At 39.2% G+C, this 18,902-nt stretch overlaps 1 protein-coding gene across 2 annotated transcripts; it reads right to left on the reverse strand.

Moving 5' to 3' along the window:
• Positions 1–2,436: 2,436 nt before the first annotated feature.
• On the reverse strand, positions 2,437–18,707 carry inpp5l (inositol polyphosphate-5-phosphatase L). Of its 2 annotated transcripts, none has more exons than XM_088412835.1 (16): positions 18,248–18,707; positions 15,405–15,446; positions 14,952–15,052; positions 14,556–14,643; positions 10,521–10,584; positions 9,986–10,089; positions 9,737–9,789; positions 8,813–8,932; positions 8,368–8,452; positions 8,207–8,299; positions 8,054–8,128; positions 7,612–7,685; positions 7,405–7,516; positions 6,232–6,300; positions 6,086–6,145; positions 2,437–3,367 (listed from the first exon to the last, which is right to left on the reverse strand). In XM_088412835.1, the coding sequence occupies exons 1-15, from the start codon at positions 18,305–18,307 to the stop codon at positions 6,104–6,106; spliced, it is 1,182 nt and encodes a 393-aa protein (XP_088268961.1). In that variant the 5' UTR covers positions 18,308–18,707; the 3' UTR covers positions 2,437–3,367; positions 6,086–6,103. The 2 variants fall into 2 exon arrangements, with proteins under 2 accessions (XP_088268961.1, XP_088268971.1); XM_088412845.1 differs by having other exon boundaries at positions 6,078–6,145.
• Positions 18,708–18,902: the final 195 nt, after the last annotated feature.

Raw genomic sequence — 18,902 nt, forward strand, 5'->3', positions numbered from 1 at the left:
AAAAGTAAAGTACTGTACTGTCAAATCCAAGGCTGCCGGTATTTACACAGGTCTTCATTGTAATATTACATGGTAACTTAAATACAACAAATTACTGTAATTTAATACAGGTAATTATTGTGAAATGCTGGTAATTTTTAACAGTTAATTGTGCCTGTTTTTTTTACGCATTGACACTTGTTTAGTAATGTGACATTCACAGAGTTTTTTTGTTTGTTTTTTTTAAACTGCTCTTAACTGTAAACGATCGGCTCGAGTATTTGTCAGGAAGCAGAGTACACATGTATGCTAACCAACGTGTAAGGTGTTCTGCATGTTTATATTTACTTACATTCTAAAGAGAATAAGAAGTTGTCAAATTTGTATTTTTTTAGACTTTACCATGTCAAAATGAAGCAAAGTTTGGCACAATTCCCAACATGCGTAATGTACTTAGTATTTACAATATTTTACATATAGAGATAAAAACTGTCCCTACAGTTAAAAGTATGACGCCAACTGTGATGTATCTCTGATCCCAGTGTTTATTTTATGAGTAAAATATTGATGTTTTAAAATAAACTAAAAAAACAACTACAACAGAAGAGCCAGCCTTTTGAACGGCTCCTTTTACTGAACGGAGCATCAATAAGAAGTTTCATCACTAGCCCTCCGATAAACTATTTAAATATTTGTAATATTTGATATTTGTAAATAAACAATCCATAGAGGGAACTACTTAACGTGATTTTTCAGATTAGGCTTAAGTGGGTAGCACAGAACCGTATTGGTTGGCAATTCTGCCTCAAAAGTTCCGAGGTCCTCGGTCCAGATCTTGACTCGGACACTCTACGCTTTCCTAAAACATTCATTGAATATTCGCAATTGTTGACAGGCGTGATTGTCACTGGTTGTTATTTGAGACGCTGGTGTTTGACTGGCAATTTCACAATGTACTCCACCTCTTACTCAACATGAACCGGGATATGAGGCTCCCTCACAACACTAATTAGAAAAAGTGGGAAAGAAAATGGGTGGAGAAGAGTTTAGCCATACTTTTGAATGGGTGTGGGCAATTTGTGTCATTTGTCACACTTTTAATGACTGAACACAAATCTTGTTGAGCTGGCAGACGACAGTTAAAATAAATCGAGCTCGCTGTTTTGCTCATGTGGGGTGTATGCTTGAATTTGAGGAAATCAATACAAGCTGACCAGCTCGGCGACCAAATGGTCTCCGTGATTCCACATAGCTCACAATGCTGCATTGAGAAGTCATTTCTGGAAAACATACATTTCAAGTCCTATCAAAGAAATTTATCAGCAGTTTTATAATCATTTGTTGATTAAATTATTGACATTAGAAGACTTTTACTGGTTCAATACTTGGATTCGGTATTTTGATAGATGGTTGGGCTTACTTTAGACTTGTGAGCTGTTCATTGTGAGATTGTGTCCAGAGGTTTGGATGGTTATTTTACAAACTCTTTTCGGATAGTTAATTGCCTGCTTCTTTTTGTGGCGTGAACCCACAAAACATCACGTTTGTGCAATCATTTATATCGCATCTTCAAAGGGAGAAAGCAATCACGCCGGCCTTACAGGAGCACCCTCATTATTACAAGGCATCTTGGACAAAAGGTCCAATGAAATTTTCAAAGAAATCAGCCATAGTTGCTAATACATTTTTGCTTGTGCTCAGACACCTTATACATACAGGCATAACAAATGAAATGCCCTTCCCGTAAATGACCATCTAAACTAAACAAGCGGTGTGCCGTCACAATTTTTCAATATGAAATATGAGCCTTGGTTGCACACGGGTTTTGGAAACTGCCCTGATCAGCTGCACGTTCAATCACAAAGTGTCACATTTCTTTCCAGCTGCCTTTTTTAATTGTGTCCATCATCGTAAGTCTTCAGTCACATTGGAATGCTGTTCAATACATATAGGAATATGACAATGTTACACACAAACACACACACACACATCAATAAACATCCGTATACAGTGTGTATATATATATATATATATATATATATATATATATATATATATATATATATATATATATATATATATATATATTAAAACAATGGGGTCCTGTCACAAAAACCCACCTTTATCTGTAGAATCTTACGTACTAGAGTCTAACTATAATTTAAAAACAAAACAAAACAGGCAATGCATGATGGACAGTATGTATGATGTGAGAGGTTTTAGTAAAGCCAAGCACATCCAAGTGAGGTGCAGGGCAGGATGCTTTTGGCAACAAAATAAGGAAGGTGTGCACTTTCAAAAACTGTCCCCATCGAGGGGCTGCATCCAACTAATACGCTACTCGTGGCCAATCATTCTTTTTGCACTTTGCTCAATACTCAAAAGCGGGTTTTAATACAGTATGGTGTCATGGAGTGCACACCACTTTTTCATGTAAGTACAATGGAAACTCAGAAGTACTGTATAATGTTAATGTTTTAATAATTACAGTGGTAAACTTGTCTAAGTTGGCCCCTTGCAAGATGCAGAGGATACACCTACTGTATAGCCTAATCACAGACATGAACCATTGTGAAAGGACATCTAAAAGCATAAATTCAAAAGAGCAATATACTAAGTGTTATAAATAATAAAGCACTTCAAATAGGGGGAATTTTTTTCTCCCGGATGCTATTACTCATTTGATTTTTCAGATGGATAAATCCAATTGATACATATATTCCTGTGGAGTTCCCATGACCGTTTTTCTTGATCACATTGCAAGAAATCTTGTGACGTGACAACAAATGCAGTGGTTGCATATGTCAGGGGAAGAAATGAAAGGAAAACAGTTCCATTCTTCAACATGTCACCTGTCTGACGATTTAGAGCGCCGGAAAGCACCGTTCAAATTCAAAACTATCATTTTTGAAAAATAATAATTGTTACATACCTCTAAGTGAATTTTACAGATACCCCCGTCCACCCAGCCCATTTCCAAAAACATTGAGCAGAAATTGAAAAAAGGTGTCTGAAACCGTTATTGGTGAAATAAAATTGAACTATCAGTAAACAGAGATATAAAAATCCAAAGCAATGAGATTTACAGTTGATAGAAAATCACATTTAGTTAAACATTCTATCGCTCATTAAATAAGTTCTGAACACAAAGTAACAAAGTTTCCTGTCTATAATGCTAATGTACAGTATTTTTTGATATGTGAAGTCCAACTGGGAAAAGTCTGTTGATAGTCGCTTATACAAAAAATAAAAATGTGAGAAGGTCACACGAAGACGTCTTGAACTTGAAAAATCAGGATGGACAAGCTTTTACTTGAGCTTCAATCAAGTTCTATTTGTTTTTTTCCCCTTCAGGTCCTGTGCCAGTTTTCCATGGACGTTGTTGCGCCTTGAAAGAGACACACCCAAACATGCACAAGAGATTGTGAGAAAGAAGTTCACTGAAGTTAATTACGCTAAGCAATGGACAAACACGCACGCACATAAAATAGTACGCCCTTCTGTTTTAGTTTGTATTACATTTGTAAAGTCAGTCAGTTGACTTGCGTCGCCGTCGGGTTTTCAGAGTCCGCCCCGCAAATCTGACAAGTGTGCGTCCTGTTTGTTTGTACAGCAAGTAAGTGTGTCAAATCCCCATCATTTCTCCTGTAAATCATTTTCACACAACGCCGAGGACAAGAGGAAGTGGGATGCCTACCTGACGTTTTAATGTGAAAATGTAGTTTAACCCGGGGGGGAAATTTCGACCCAACTCTGGCTTTCTGATGTTTTCATATGTAATATTGACGGAAAAGCACAAAAAAAAAACCCCTGGAGGCTAAAACATTGCATGGATTGTCAAAACGCGACGACTTTCATTGTGCCACACTGCCATATTTTCTAAATGCTTGCAATTGGGAGGTCGAGAGGTACACCCAATACGTGTCAAATTTAGCCCTTGTCGGGCTGCCATTCAAAAAGTGAAATAGTGTCAATTTTGGACACATTGAAAACATGATGTTTTATCAACCATTTCCCCGGATTTTTGCATTAATTCTTTCAACGGCAACTTGCGAATGGGGCGCAATCGAAATTTTTGTGTTGAAACCCCATAACCACCGGGTGGTATGACATTTGCAAGCCTTTCAATGACTTCGACGATTGGTTTAGCCTGGACTCTCATAATGTAAAAATAATGCTCTACTTATGACACAACAAATATCCCTCTTTCAATTTCATAAATTTATAAATAGGGCTGATACCACTGAACATTTTCAGTGGTTGAAAGTAAATATATATTTATATTTGACGATGTTACCACCCTTTCAAAATCAGCCCAAGCTGAGTGAGAATAAGACCAGGCTAGTGAAAAATCCCGGGGTTAATTACCCCTGAAAGTATTTGTAGCCTTGATGCACACAAGCATATAACGCGCCGCCAGCAACATTACTTGCTTGTTTTCATTTAAAGACACAATGGACACACTTTTGTGTTTTGTTTTTTTTTTTATTTTCAGTTCTCTAAACATGGGTTTGCGAAATGGAAAATAAGTATTCAGCCAGTATTAGTATAAAATGTTGTTGTTCACTGACTGCCTAGTTTTGTTTGAACAAAGACCCTTTTTAGCATACGTGAGAACTATTTGTGTAGCTGGAATATGACCTTGATAGATATGTGAGTTCAAGACAGACAAATTTCGTTTGGCTTTTGTGTAGTTTTTGCCTCCCTTCTTCTTGTAATTAATGCTACTCTGTTGAGGGATAAGCAAGTTGAACAAAGATATGTTCAATTCTTTGTATTTAGGGTTGGCTTTTATCTTGTGGGAGTTCACTCCCTTGAGTTGAAAAATTCCACAACAAAAAGCAAGCTCGTAGGAGGAGACTTGCAGAGCTTTGTATTTGTGACTATTCACACAGTAGACATCTCAAACATCTTTAGAAGTCCTGATTTAGGACCTACTAGTACGTCTGCACATTACATAGGGTACGTGAAAACATTTGATCATTTTTTTGACTCACCAATATCGGTTGTGCCACACTTTAGTGTTTTGGGCAATGCAATATTCAATGTTTCCACAATGTTTTTTCTTTTTTAACACTGAATGTGTTTAAAATTCCATTCTCAAAATAAACTGACCTTTGATGACTCGAGGAGGAAAAGTCTGAGCATGCTTTTAATTTGTAGCACACTGAGATGCAATGATTGTCAAAATGTGTTATTGGCTGCGTTTGTTACATTAAACTTTGTTTTGTGGGCCTTACTAGTTTAGTACTTTGATTCTTCTTGTTCTTTTGACAAATAAAACCTTTTTTTACGACTACTCCGGCTCCTCGGTCTTTGCCTCACTGTGTCACTGCGCTTGAATTCACCTTCCCCCTTTACACTGTAAAACCAAAAAAAAGAAATGTTTTTCCGTGTCAACGTTAGTTTACTGATTTGCTCACCATCATCACGCAGGAAACGGAAGGAAATGCCTTCAAATCCAGCCTTTTACATAACAGTAGTTGGCCTGGCCTTTTGAAAAGACGAACAAGCAGCTGCATTGGGATTTGGTAAATGAAGCAAAGATCGTTTTTTCTCACCTAAGAATGTTAATGTGCATATTTCATAAACCAGTGTGCTTAATAGAGTGAGTGATATGATTTGTATAGTACGTACCAGCTAAACTTGACTTTCTATAAGTACTTCAAATGTTTTATTAGGCCACACGATCATTATCTGGACCGTATGTTTTTTCGCTACTGTTGAATGCTTCATTAAAAAGCATTTCATCCATAATAGAGTTAAATAAAAAAAAAGAAAAGCCAAAATCATGGCCATAAAAATGCCAATATTGTGTGAGGCACAATGTATTTCTCCCTTGCCGGCCAATCAGAGAGAAACGTGGGCCACCTTATTAGCACACTGTATTGTGAATCCAGATACACAGCGGAGAAGATGTAAAAGATGTTGGTGAGAGGTGCTGATGGCGCATGGACACAAAAGTACTTCATCTTAGTTCATACGGCAACACTTGTGGGCCTCATCTAGTTAACGTCTCTCTGGGGATCGCAACAAGATCGCTGTCCTCCCCGTCCCCCACACATGCCACATCCAGTATAATATGGACACACGCGTACTGGTTTACCACTGAGAAGCTCTCCAGTCAATGTTCATTTGTCTTCAGTGTGAAGAATAAGAAAACAGGCTGTCGAGGACACAAAATGACATGTTAGCTTATACAGTATCTGCTTGGTTGCTGACTACAGCATGCGTGTTTCAAACAAACGATACCTTATGATCCCCCATACACACGTTAGGGCCCAGTGTGTCGTAAATAACGCTCCTGTCACCATCAGGGACCTGGGGCGAGAACATAAGCGTAAAGAATAAATTGAGCTTAGGGCGCTTAGTGATATCCGAGTTATTGCTTGCTTGAACTAATGTAATTGAGCTCATTTTGTTGTGAAGGTCTTTCATATGGCCCTCATTCACCCTTGATTGCTTGACGAGACAGTGGAGTTGACAAAGTTAATTAAGTTCAGCTTTTTTGATTGTGCATTCACATTTTTTTCAATCGTTGAAATGATCTGATTTATATGAGTAAAACAAAAAAGGAAAATACATTTTTGTTGGAATAAAACAAAGACTGCTTTGAAAAAGATTACAAATTGAAATGACATTGTTTGTTATTACAACTATAATAGTGAAAACATATTTTTTCCTTTTTTAATTTATTATCATGCAGGAGCTTTCAGTGTTTGTTTTTATTTTGGCATTACTGTATCGTTTTACAGAAGAAGGAAGGTCCCTCATTTGCATATTGTTGTTTATTGTATTACAATCAACTTAGTGACCTTTTTTCATCTTGCATTGACAAATACTCCGTACGTTAAAAAAACCAAACTCATTTTCTAAACAAATTGAAGCTATGCATTTAATAGATCAAATTTACCACTTCACAGGGGAAGGAAGTTGAAACAGTCATGTGGCAAGCGTAATATGTATACTATGGAACACTAAACCAAGAGACCTTTTTTATTGAACTTGACAAACATTCCACACATGAACACAAAATTCAAGCTAATACTAAAACCCATTAAGACTAAGAAAGACTAAGCCCACTCTAAAATGTAATTAAAGTTGTGCATTTAGAAAAATCTGACTCAAAACAGAATAAAGAGTGAAAGAAAAATGACAACAATTGTAAAAGCCAACGATTCCTGCAATAACACGAGGAACTGCCCAATGGACAAATGAATACATTCCACAGAAAAATCTGCTGATATGGCGGGACTGTTGTTATACTGTAACTCAGTTCTCATGTAACTGTTCCTTGCAAATTATTTTAAAGGCAAGTAATCATTTATTCAAATTGAAGCTTGGATGTTGTTTAGTTGCGTTGTCTGTTTGAATTGAGCAACCATCTCATAGCTATGGAAGGGAGGACGACAGGTGGTGACTTACGCTGTGTATGAATTGCTGTGCAGTGTGTGACATCAGAATACGATCACACCATGCAGGACAGCGAGTGTTCATGTACTGGGTTGGTTTAGTGTACTCTTCACTGTAGGGGTAGCTGGGAGAATGAGCATGATCGCAGCATCAAACATTAGCCTTTGTTCAAACAACAAGAGAGGCAGTAGTACAACTGCAGTGAAGGACAGATCTCACCTTGGTGGAAACTGGATTTCCTCTTCTCTTACAACATCGTGGAAGGCTGTGACTTCTTTGTCATATTTTAGCAGCTGGAACGAAGTGTAAAAAAATGATCCAAACTCTTTTTTTCTGGTGGCTACTTACAGATTTGTCTAAAGATGCTGTGCTCACTTTGTCATTCTTCACCTTTGATTTATTTAACACGCAAAAAGCAATCGACAAAGCCCTTATTTATACACATTTACTTGCACAGAGTTCATTTGATATCTGTCAAACGTGTTAAAAGACTGCTTCATTTAGCATTCTGGGGGTGTTGCTATCCCTCCACTTTTTTTAAACCCACTTTCCACACAGCGCCCACGTGGACTTTTTTCCTGTCTGCCATAAGATATCCCGGAATACTTCCGTCATCTGAAATGTGTTAGCCCATACATTTAAGTCTGAGTGATGAGCTCACCGCTTTGCCGTTATCTTCTCGGAAAACTGCCTGATACAGGTAGGCAAAGAGCTTTTCCTCAATCAGAAGAAGCACCTGCCAATGAGAAAACGACATGAGTTGCATCGTAGAAAGACTCTTCTGCAAAGGCTGGCGCCCGATCGCTTTTCCCACCTGGCGGTCAGCTTTCTCCTCGCAGATGATTTTCTCCACTTCGTTACTGCTGTCCTTCTTTACAGTCTGGACTTCAGCCGAGGTAGACAGATGCTGCTCACACGCACGCACGACGGTGTTGGTCAAATAGCACTTGCCGTACACAGATAGAACGAACTCACCTGGACTAGACTCAGAGTGTCCAAGCGGAAATTAAAATCTCCAAACAGAAAGAAAGGCATTGGCGTGTGGCAGTTGTCTGATATCCTGGGGAAAAAAAAAATAAAATCTTGTAGAGCTTGTCACACCCAGCCCTCAAAATTTGACTTAAACACATTGTCGGTTACATGATTTAACCGACACTTACATTAAAAAAAAAAAAAAAAGTTTAGCACCACTTGTCAAAGACTTTGCCTTAAGATTGTTAAGGCAATTTTGGAACAAATTATAAATGCTAACATATTTTTTTAGATTACACTCAATTAAAATCAAGACTGCGACCGCTTACAGATACAACACATTTGAATTTTACAAAAACAAAACGAGATGATCTTAGAAAGATGATCTGATGCACTGTTGGCTGCTGTTCAAGAATGTGTTTTGATGTACTGTAGCTAAAATACTGACCTATCGATGACGTGTCTGAGTGCATTTTTGCGGTTGGCAGAGTAAATAGAAGGACTTGAGTTGCAGGCAACGAGGTTGGAGGCATCGTGAAACAGGTGGATGTTGACGAGGTCCAGGCCTCTGCGAAGACAACAAACACACGAGCACACGCATGCAGTGACGTGGCATGTAGAAGGAGAGCAACTAATGTGTGTTTTTTTTTTTCCCAGCTTCCTCCCACATTCCAAAAACATGCTTGACAGGTTAAGCGAAGCCTCTAACTTGCCCATAGGTGTGAATAAAAGCTGAATTGGTTGTCTGTTTATATGAGCTCAATTTTCATAGACGGCATCTGTTGAAATAGATATGTTTCATGATTTTAATTTTGGGGCAGGCATAGCTGCTCCTGTTTGTGAATTCACCAATCTGTCATGCCCACAACAGCGCAAATCACCCTTTTTTTTGTAGTATGGAACACAGTTTGGTTTATTTATGTATTGACTCTGCTCCAATCAGGCTTAACAAAACATATTTCAACAAAAAAAATATAAACCTAAGCCCACCTGTGATATTAACAACACTAAGTCTACGCGCCTCTGTGAGATTTAAATGTGTCGCGTCGGACTTGCTCTTATGCGTCTTGGAAGCCAACTGGAAAAGATCCTAGCACACATGTGACCTTGAACAGGATAAGCAGTAGAAAATGAATGGATGGATGGACGATATCTATGGTAAATGGATAACGTAACTCAATTTTCAAGTGAAGTAGCAATGAAGTAAAATTAAAGGGGCTTTTCAGTATGCTGGAGTTTATAATAGTGAACATCATTTCAAATGAGTCGCTCCCTGATAAAAACTGATCATGATGATCTCCTACTCAATTTAAACTGTACCCAATGTAGTGACCGGCAAGTGCATCAACTGGGATTGGTGTGATGTACGTACTGGTCGCGGATGAGCCAACGGGTCCTCATGAAGCCCTTCCTGGACCACTTGAACTACAACATAGACAAATTAGCAAGAGTCACTAAACAGCAGCCAAACAGATCATTATTGATTCTATGACATAATATATCTTATCTCCCTGTCAGAGCGAGCAGACAACCCCTTTATCCCCGGTGGACTCATTTGTCCAAACATCTCCCTTTGGGCCAAACATGACTCCCACCCTAACAAATACACACAAACACTTACATCGGGCCAGAAATTCTTTGGGAATTTTTCTTTTTCCACAGTGGTGACCCAATCCAGAGAGCCCACATACTTGTCCAGTTCCGGCACTGCTTTAAAATCCTTAACTGTGAGGGGCAAAGATGAAGAGGGAGGGACAGGCGGCTGTCATATAAAAGAGTGAGGAAACATGCAAACAGCAATCAATAAACTGGTGTTAACCTCATCAGTGCGGCATACGTGATGAGGGGGATCTATAAAGGAGCCATTAGACTACGTTTGGTGAGCAACAGCAAGTGGCAGCTCCGTGATGTTTATGGTTCTTCCATAAGCTTTTTTCAGGAGCTTTTTCACGCCTAACGTGACTGGACTATGCAGGTGCAAAATGACGAAGTTTAAGATTCCGGCACTTTGCAAATGTATGAAGTGGAGGGGGGGGCGAAAGATGAGTTGGGCCTTAGCTAGGCTCATCACAAACTGCACTTTCTCCTGCTAAAAATTTTTGCTGAATCATAATCAAGGTTTTTTTTGTTTGTTTGTTTGTTTGTTTGTTTTTTACCACTGAAGTCATACTGGCGGACGTTCTTCAAGGACTTGTGGATGAAGTACATGCTGCCCAACGCCTAAATGCAAAAGAACAAGACAAGAAAAAGTGGAGTTATGATGACTGAAATGAAAAATAAGCAAAATATGATATCACCATAATAAATTAAATGTACTGAAACACAAACATTAGAAAGCAATGCAGCACAATTAGATGAGAACAGAACTCTCGAGCTTCTCATGCTAATCATTTCAGAACGGAAGGCTTGACAAAAGTGTTAGAGGCTCATATTTCAGTCCACATTTACAATCAATCACAATTTCACTTAATTCACAAACTTACTATCGGTTGAAACAAAGGCACAAATTGGCTTCTAATCTGGTGCAGGATTTCACACTTCTCACAGTGTAGTATTATCACTCACCCACAGAAATATGATCAATATTCCTGTACTGTATTTAATATTAATTCTGTGCATTGTTGCATGTGCTGTGTGCTATCTAATTTGCCCCAATATGTGATGGCATCAAAAATGTAATACAACTTACTTAATTCATTCATATTTATAGACCGCAGTGCTTTGTTTACAGCTACAAGTCAGCTGGCTAGTTTTATTTACAGCACTTGAGTTAATAGTTTGCTCCTTGCTGCCGTTGCACGGGAATTTCCCTATCATGGATCAATAAAAGGCTTATCTAATTTTTCAAGGCATTCACCCAATAATCAAACCAAAACTCACCACACCTGCGACGATGATATGGAATATGAAATATTCCCAGATTTTTCATAATAAATTGCTCAGCTTTGACCTCTTGGACAAGTATATGTGAGGTATTAATGTAACAATGTTTTTTGTTTTTAATTTGTAGTTGTAGTAGCTACAAGACAGAGGGTACTATGGCAAAAGCTTCAGTATGATGCGCCACTGGTTTTCTGCAAAAGGAAGTATAGTTATTGTAAAATGAGTGAAGAGATCATTGATATATGATTGAAAGGGGGAAGTCCTACACATTGCATGAAGTCAGAAAAAAGTTCAACGATATTTGTTGTTTCAATTCAGCAACGCTCGGGCTCCAGTGTGACTCTTGTACAAACTGCAAAAGCATTGACCCGCAAACAATAGGCAGTAAGTCACAGGAATGTGGCGACAAAAACAACAGAAATCATCTTGAGCTGACAGCTGAGCAGATGAACTGAGATGTTTGTTTTGCCATTGTGTGAGGCTTGCACAATGACTGATACTGTAAGATTGTTTGTTACTCTGCCAAAGACACCTACAACTTAATACAAGAGACTACAACTACCCCCCCCACCCCCCACCATTCTGTAAGTGCACTTCAGCACCCAATCATCCCAAAACATGCTCTGACAATTTTTAATGTACTAACTGCCTGCTCCACTGATTTGATTAATCATGTCCCACGAGATCAATAAAGACAGAAGATTAAAACAATTTAAAATATATTAAGCAGTGGGCCTTCTGCTGTCTGCCAACACTGCTTGGAGGGGCTGGCAGCAAAAGAAAAATCAGCCATTGCTCAAGGGGGCTCAGGGCGTGACGGACAATTGTTCAACCCCCCCCCCCCCCCCCCCCCCCCCCCCCTTCCCCAGCATCCCAGAAGACATCATTACTCTTCTGCGCCAAAGTCATTCTCGTTTAACAAAACAGAGGCGTCTCTGTGCTTTGCGTCAGTGGGCAGCAATTAGGGGGCAACTTGTCCAAAATTATGGCTGCCATGTTGACAGAAAGAGGCTTGTTCATAAGAGCTAGTATATACCGAAACATTTGCCTGATCATACATTTCCTTCGATAGCTGAAGCAAAGGGGCATTATCACACATTAATCATGCTGGGACAGTAAGGTCTAAATTTGGCAAAGTTGAGTCTTAATAGTGTACGAAAAGCGTGCTTATTGGTGTCCATATACTCCGACCAGCACATCAATCAGGTGTGTACACAGTTTAATAAAAAAAATATTGACTTACAAGTGATTTTTTTTTTAATTAAAACACCATTTGTACTGAAAATGCATGCAAGTCTGGCCTGTTTACTTCTGCACCCCATCTGAAAGGACACCCCCCCACCCCCCCCAACAACACACACACGAACACAACCCGAATTCTCTCTCTCCACCACGTAACTGATGATCTGCAGCCAACAGAAAACGAATTGAAAATCAATACAGGTGGCACGGACGTAATGAGAATGAGGCTACACAGGGTGGACGGGCTGGGGGTGCAAGCTCCCTCTCAGGGCAAAGAGCGGCCGCTGCGAACGCTTGCGTACAGGGGGAAACTTAGTCCCAACTGCCACCGTGGCCCCACACACTTTATTTATCGTGAACAAATGGGCCGGGATCAATAGTTTTAATCTGGACTTAAATGTATTGACTTGGTACTGTCACCCGCACACCTGGCCATTGACTTTTTCCTTTTGACTTCATGTGTCTGGGCCACCAAGCGTAGCCCCTGACCCTGCTGTCAGATTTCAGGGCAAAGGGATCACCTGAGAGGAGAATTGGGTTAATAGTTTAAGAAAGACTTTGGCGCTTTGCAGTAAAGTGGGAGGTCAAGGGTAGGACTTGTCATCATAAAGTCTTAAAAAGTCTCATTTATGTTCTCCCTGGTTTAATAGATAATGTGTGAAGAAAAGAAACGCTTTCTTGAGAAGTTGGAAGCTGAGCACATATCGTTGATGAGTTGCCAGGGTCCAGATTGCTATGTGGATCATATTGAAGATACGCATAAACAACCCCCATTATACCAATCTGTCACACAGTTCTGGGGTTCAGGGTTTTAATCTCACGAGGCTATCCTTATGTGGTGTATCCAAACGCTTCGTTGGATTCCACTAGTTACGCTCACTTCCTCCCACCTTTCAAACAACATGCATATATCGTTAGATTATATTGGGCCGGTCCTTTGGAACAGTGGTAGTGCCGACGTCTCCCACCTGAGAGGCTATGGGTTTGAAAGCAGACAATTGTGACCATATCGAAGTGTCCTTGAGCAAGACAGCGAACCTCCACTTGCTTCTGATTTCGCATCATCAGTAGCTAGATCTCTAGTAGTAGTCAGTGTAAAGTGCTTTGAGTGACTGAGGTCAAAAAGAACTAAGTGCAAGACAGTTTATTTTTGACCCATAATTGTGTTATTTTTAACCCAACTATTTCAAACTCAACCTTTACTTGTGGGACTTCTGTTCTGAGTGCCAATAAACTTGAATTTGAAAGTGAAAGTGGTTCATTTTGAACATGGCCACGCCTTCAGTTATAAAATGTGCACACTTTCACAACCACATTTCAGTTGTTGTTGTTGTTTTTCATCAATTTTATATCATTTATAAGTCCCAATCGTGATGGAAAAAATCTGGAAATAATGGTTTATCATGGTCTCATTTTTTTAAATCGCAACAATAAACCTGGCTTTGAACTGATGCATGTATACTCTTGAAATCCATTGCACATATTGTACATAATATGAATGTACAATACAAGATTTTGTGTTGAATTAAGTGTTTTGGGAGACAGCCCTTTTGGTGAGCGCATGGTAAATAAGCTGCCAATGTGGAGGAAAGATTTTTGAATGGTGGACTGGTTTGAACATATGTAAATACACACTTGCAATAAGGGCACCCTTAGGGGAAAAATTTCCACGAAAAAGAATCACTGGACCAAAAATGTTTCCCAACCCTTTAGAGAATCATAAGTGAATAGGTACTTGCAATAAGTGTGCCCTCAGGGGAAAAAAAATCCACTATAAATGATCACTGGACCGAGAAGGTTTGACAACCACTAAGTTAATCATAAATACATGAATGATTACAACTGAAAATCATTCAAATAATATTGTAACGAAAGTATCCTAATACTTTCACAGCTGTCATCTACATGCTTGAAAATGGTGGTAAACTATTTTGGATTCTGTTTCACGGCATGCGGCAACAGATCCTGCACTTCATTATTCTACCGAGGGAGAGGGCGCCATCTAGAGGAATATTCTGAGAACTGCTACAGTATTCGAGCTTTAACATGCAGTATTTCTGTCTCACCGTGAAACGCTCTTCTGCTTGAAATTGGTTGTCCACGTAAATGCAGCGCCTGTCAAAATCTTTTAGTTCTTCGCTGGACTCGATGCTCCTGAAAATAAAAGAGCAATAATTGGCAAAACCTGATGGCCTGTATCTTGTTTATCCAGCAGAACAGAAGTTGAAAAAAAAAATCCCATCGTTTTTTCAAACCTTTCAAGTTTTGCATTGTTGGCTAGCAAAATTATTAAATTTGCAATGAATTATTTCCACTTTGAGCAAACAAAAGGAACAAAGGTTAACTGACTGAGAATGAAAAAAAATATTTGAAGTTGCTGCCCATGTGGATGCAATACAATGACGCCTTCCCTGTGATGGACAGTAACACATACAGATGAGTGTGTTAGCTCAAGTTCCTACCGAAAGAATTCTTCTGCGTGGCCCATGTTGACCATGTACTCTTTCCCTCCCACCTCCTGAAAGTGTAGAGCGATGAACTGTGGCTTGTAGGTGCGGATGGTCTGTTACACACAAAGCAAAGAGCCGAAGCATTACATAACAGTCACAGAAGAGGAAAGTCACATTTGTTTCTCACAAGAGGAGGGCCATTTTCCACTTTGTCAGTCAGCTGGAAATTTTTGGTCACTTAGCTTGCATACAAGGCCATGTGTTCATTTCTTATGATGATAAGAACAACACAGTACATGAAACATTCATGTACTGTATGTCATATGATAGGTCAATGGTTCACAACCTGAGTGCTGTGGCACACAAGTGTGCCATGAGACAGCATCAGGGATGCCGCAGAAAATAACCCAGTCACTCTACTTATTCATTATTATTACATAAATAATGAAAGCTATGCAAACTTACCTTGTACAACTCCTGCAGCCATTCATTTTGTATTTCACCCACCTATGAAGCGGGAAGCAATGCATAGTTAGAGTAATATAGTCACGCAAACTTGAGAAAAAAAAAAAAATGTGTGTGTGTGTGTGTGTGTTTGTGTGTGTCAGGTCTGTGCTAATTAAGATACCCAACATGTTACAAACACATTCTAGTATGATGCAGTCTAAGTATAGCTAGCATACTGCCGCAATCTTAAATTTAGTCTACACTTCATTAAATTTTGACCAAATTTTTAGTTCACTACATTTCTATTTAGTAGATGGATTTAAAAATGTACTTTACAAGAGTAATGCATTATGTGTGTAGTTGTGTACCATGTTATTTGCCATTTATTTTGCAAATTTTACTTTTTTTTTAAAGGGCCAGAGTGTAAGCTTTAGACCACTTTTCATTCAAAAGGAATACATTCAATGATTGCAAATGTCAAAAACTTGCAAAAGAATGGGTTCCTAATGACCAACAGTATGATTAAAATATAATCATAGGTCTAGTTATTAAATTATATTACATGGGGAGTGGTCCTATTTGTTATAGCTACGGACAATGGTAAATACAGCACCTGCAGCACCTCCTGCTGTCCGTAATGAAAAACGGTCTAAATCTTACACACTTTCCCTTTAAGTGTTACGGTCAAAATTATTCTTTTTTATTCTTTTTTATCAATACAGTACCGACATTGCCAATGTTCTAAGTGTACATCATTCAGTATTTGATCACTACACAACATGAACATGTTTTTGGTTATTTACAGTTGTGCCCAATATGTAAACAAATGAGTAAAACTGCATTCGGGAGTATGTACAAACTGAAATGTAAATAAAGCACAACTGTATATCTCACCATTTGCCAGTTTTGGCAACAAAAAAAAAAGTTACTCATGTTAAAGCATTTAAAGTTGTGCTCAAAAGTTTACATACACTAGTGTTATCTGTATGTCTGCCAACTGGTGGGAATGGTAAATTGTGCTCACAGGTTTACATACTGCTAGATGTGTATGTAAATTTATGAGACCTGTGTGTATTCTTTAACCTGCAAAACTTTTTAAAGGAATTTTATGGTTTATTACAGCAGAACTACAACTCAAAACGTCAGTAAAATGTGTTCACATATTCACCCACCGAGTGAATGGAGCTTTATCATCACATAAGATTATTAATGATTCAACATTGGCCTTTACCAATGAAAAGATGCAGAGTTCAAATGAATCACTAAAGGTCAGAAATAAGTGGTTTTCAAACTTTTTGGGATCAAATACCATCTTAAATCTTGTGCAGTCTTTCAATCTTTTTTTTTTTTTAATCCACATTATTCTCACAGTATTTCAGCCAAGGGATGGCAAACTCCTGGTAGTGTCATACCTGAGTTAGCGTGCCATGTTGAACTTTGACATGCTGTCACTATCTGGGGTGAAATTTCAGCTCCCCTGTATCTATTTTCAGTGATTTCCTTTTGATATAAAATGCTTTTAGCCTTAAAAACCACCTTTTGCTGTACTCAATTTCAAATGCAAAGCAGTTATTCCATTGCAACTCATACCACACTTGGAAAAAAAAATACTGCTTGGGTATGATGAAGATGATGGGCTATCACGTTTGACAAAACCATCAAACAGCACTGATATCTTGAAGGCAGGATGAATATTTTGGAGTGTTTGTTTATTTGAATGAAGGCGGATGGTATTTGACTGGAAAAGATGAAATCCCCCAGTCTAGATAATCATCTGTTTACATATCTCCCACAATGGGATCTCACATGTTTCCACTGGAGCTCAATCTGGCCCCCGGAAACATGGACCTGAGCCAAATTTCCGTAAACATAGAGAATCAGTTGAACTCACCTAGTACTTTGTCAATTTAACCTGAACTGAAAATATAGATGGAAATTGTAAACCTGATTTAAAATGTCACATATTGACTATCTATCTATCTATCTATCTATCTATCTATCTATCTATCTATCTATCTATCTATCTATCTATCTATCTATCTATCTCTCTATCTATCTATCTATCTATCTATCTATCTATCTATCTTTAATAATAATAACAAATATACGACAGATTATTTAGATTAAAAGTGAAGTTTATTTTTAAATGCGGAATAATTGGCAAAGTGAAAGGCAATCACAGTTTTGAGTTGGGGAATCTGAGTTTGGTCTCTGGCCGAGGTTGCCAGTCTGTGTGCCGATTTTCAAAACCCATCCTTGAGTTGCCCAAACTAATCTCAAACGTTGGCAGCATACAATTGCCCAAATTGTCTTGGTAGTATGAACAATCAGTTCATGTATAATTAATTGATGTGGGTGGCCTCAGACTTTTCACGATGTAGTTATATCTACGTTATAGTCAGTTTATTATACTTGTCCAAAACACGGTTACGGTTCCATTTATTCGGGAATGTAGTGAAACCCGCACGTTTGTTTTCCGGCACCACGAGATCAATGTAGAAATTATATCGGGACTTGTGACGTCAGCACAGACTTGACGTGTCAAACTTGCTCACGCCAACCAGGTCACCGGGTCACCGGCGACTTGGTTTACAGTAGTATAGCCCCGCTTCAAAAGATCGCATCTGTCAAATGACACTTGGAAAATAAAAACACTTCCAACTTCGATGAGCGTAAGCAGCGACAGGAATAGGTGTGCGCCTGACAATACACTCGTGACGTATGGACGAAATGGCGCCCATTCGAAGTACAGTATTACAATCGGTCTAGTACTTCTCCGTAACATTGCCAACAGCATGCAAAAGTAACATATTCTCCATTTTTGTGTGCAGTTGTACATTGGCAAGAGCCATCTTACTCACATTGTCGAAGAGTGACCCGACGTTGGCAGTGACAAGAAGCACCTCGGTGAGCGTCTCCATGGTCCAATCACGTAAAACACACGCGCGCGCACACACTTGAAAATCTCCTTCACGATCGGGCCTATCTATAAGCGACTTCCTCAGCAGCTTAGAAAGGCTTATTGTGAGAACCAGAAGAGTTAGCGCTTAAAATAAACTATCGTTGGAGTATAAAGGTCTTGTGCAGCGTTCTGGTCCAACTTGTTTGCTGACAGCGGGTTGTGGTCTCCGGTTGTCAAGCGCAGCGCGGCGCTCTCGGCCATTGTCGAGCGCAGCCGGTGTTGTGCAACACCGGGGCCCCGAAAATATTCCGTATTCTTCTTGCGTGAATCTCCGAGTACCCCGCAAGTAAGCTGGCTAAGCCAAAGCTGCAAGACTAAGCACAGCGCCCAGAGCCCGTTCCGACCAACTACTGAGCAAGCTCAAGTCGTGTTGCGTTAAAGAGCATTGGCGCTCCTCCTCCTTCTGCGACGGCAATCTTTACAAGTTGTCGTTAGCGTCACTAAAGCGTAATTGTACGTTAACATGTTGACAGTATGTGGTTGGTAATGATGTCATGTGAACGCGTCTCAATAGATCAGGGCGAAAAAGATGGTACCGTGCCATTAGAAAAAAA

The sequence above is a fragment of the Hippichthys cyanospilos genome, chromosome 1 (assembly GCF_059441005.1).
Source record: "Hippichthys cyanospilos isolate Australia breed blue-spotted pipefish chromosome 1, RoL_Hcya_1.0, whole genome shotgun sequence".
Taxonomy (NCBI): domain Eukaryota; kingdom Metazoa; phylum Chordata; class Actinopteri; order Syngnathiformes; family Syngnathidae; genus Hippichthys; species Hippichthys cyanospilos.

Bases quoted from the DNA above. Each gene is read 5' to 3' on its own strand.
- inpp5l (XM_088412835.1), bottom strand. From the start codon at position 18,307: ATGGAGACGCTCACCGAGGTGCTTCTTGTCACTGCCAACGTCGGGTCA. The intron at 10,585-14,555 runs GTGAGACAGAAA...TTTTGCATTTAG, and splicing joins AAGCAGAAGAGCGTTTCACG to GCGTTGGGCAGCATGTACTT. The intron at 6,146-6,231 runs GTATCGTTTGTT...TGTCCTCGACAG, and splicing joins TGTGTATGGGGGATCATAAG to CCTGTTTTCTTATTCTTCAC.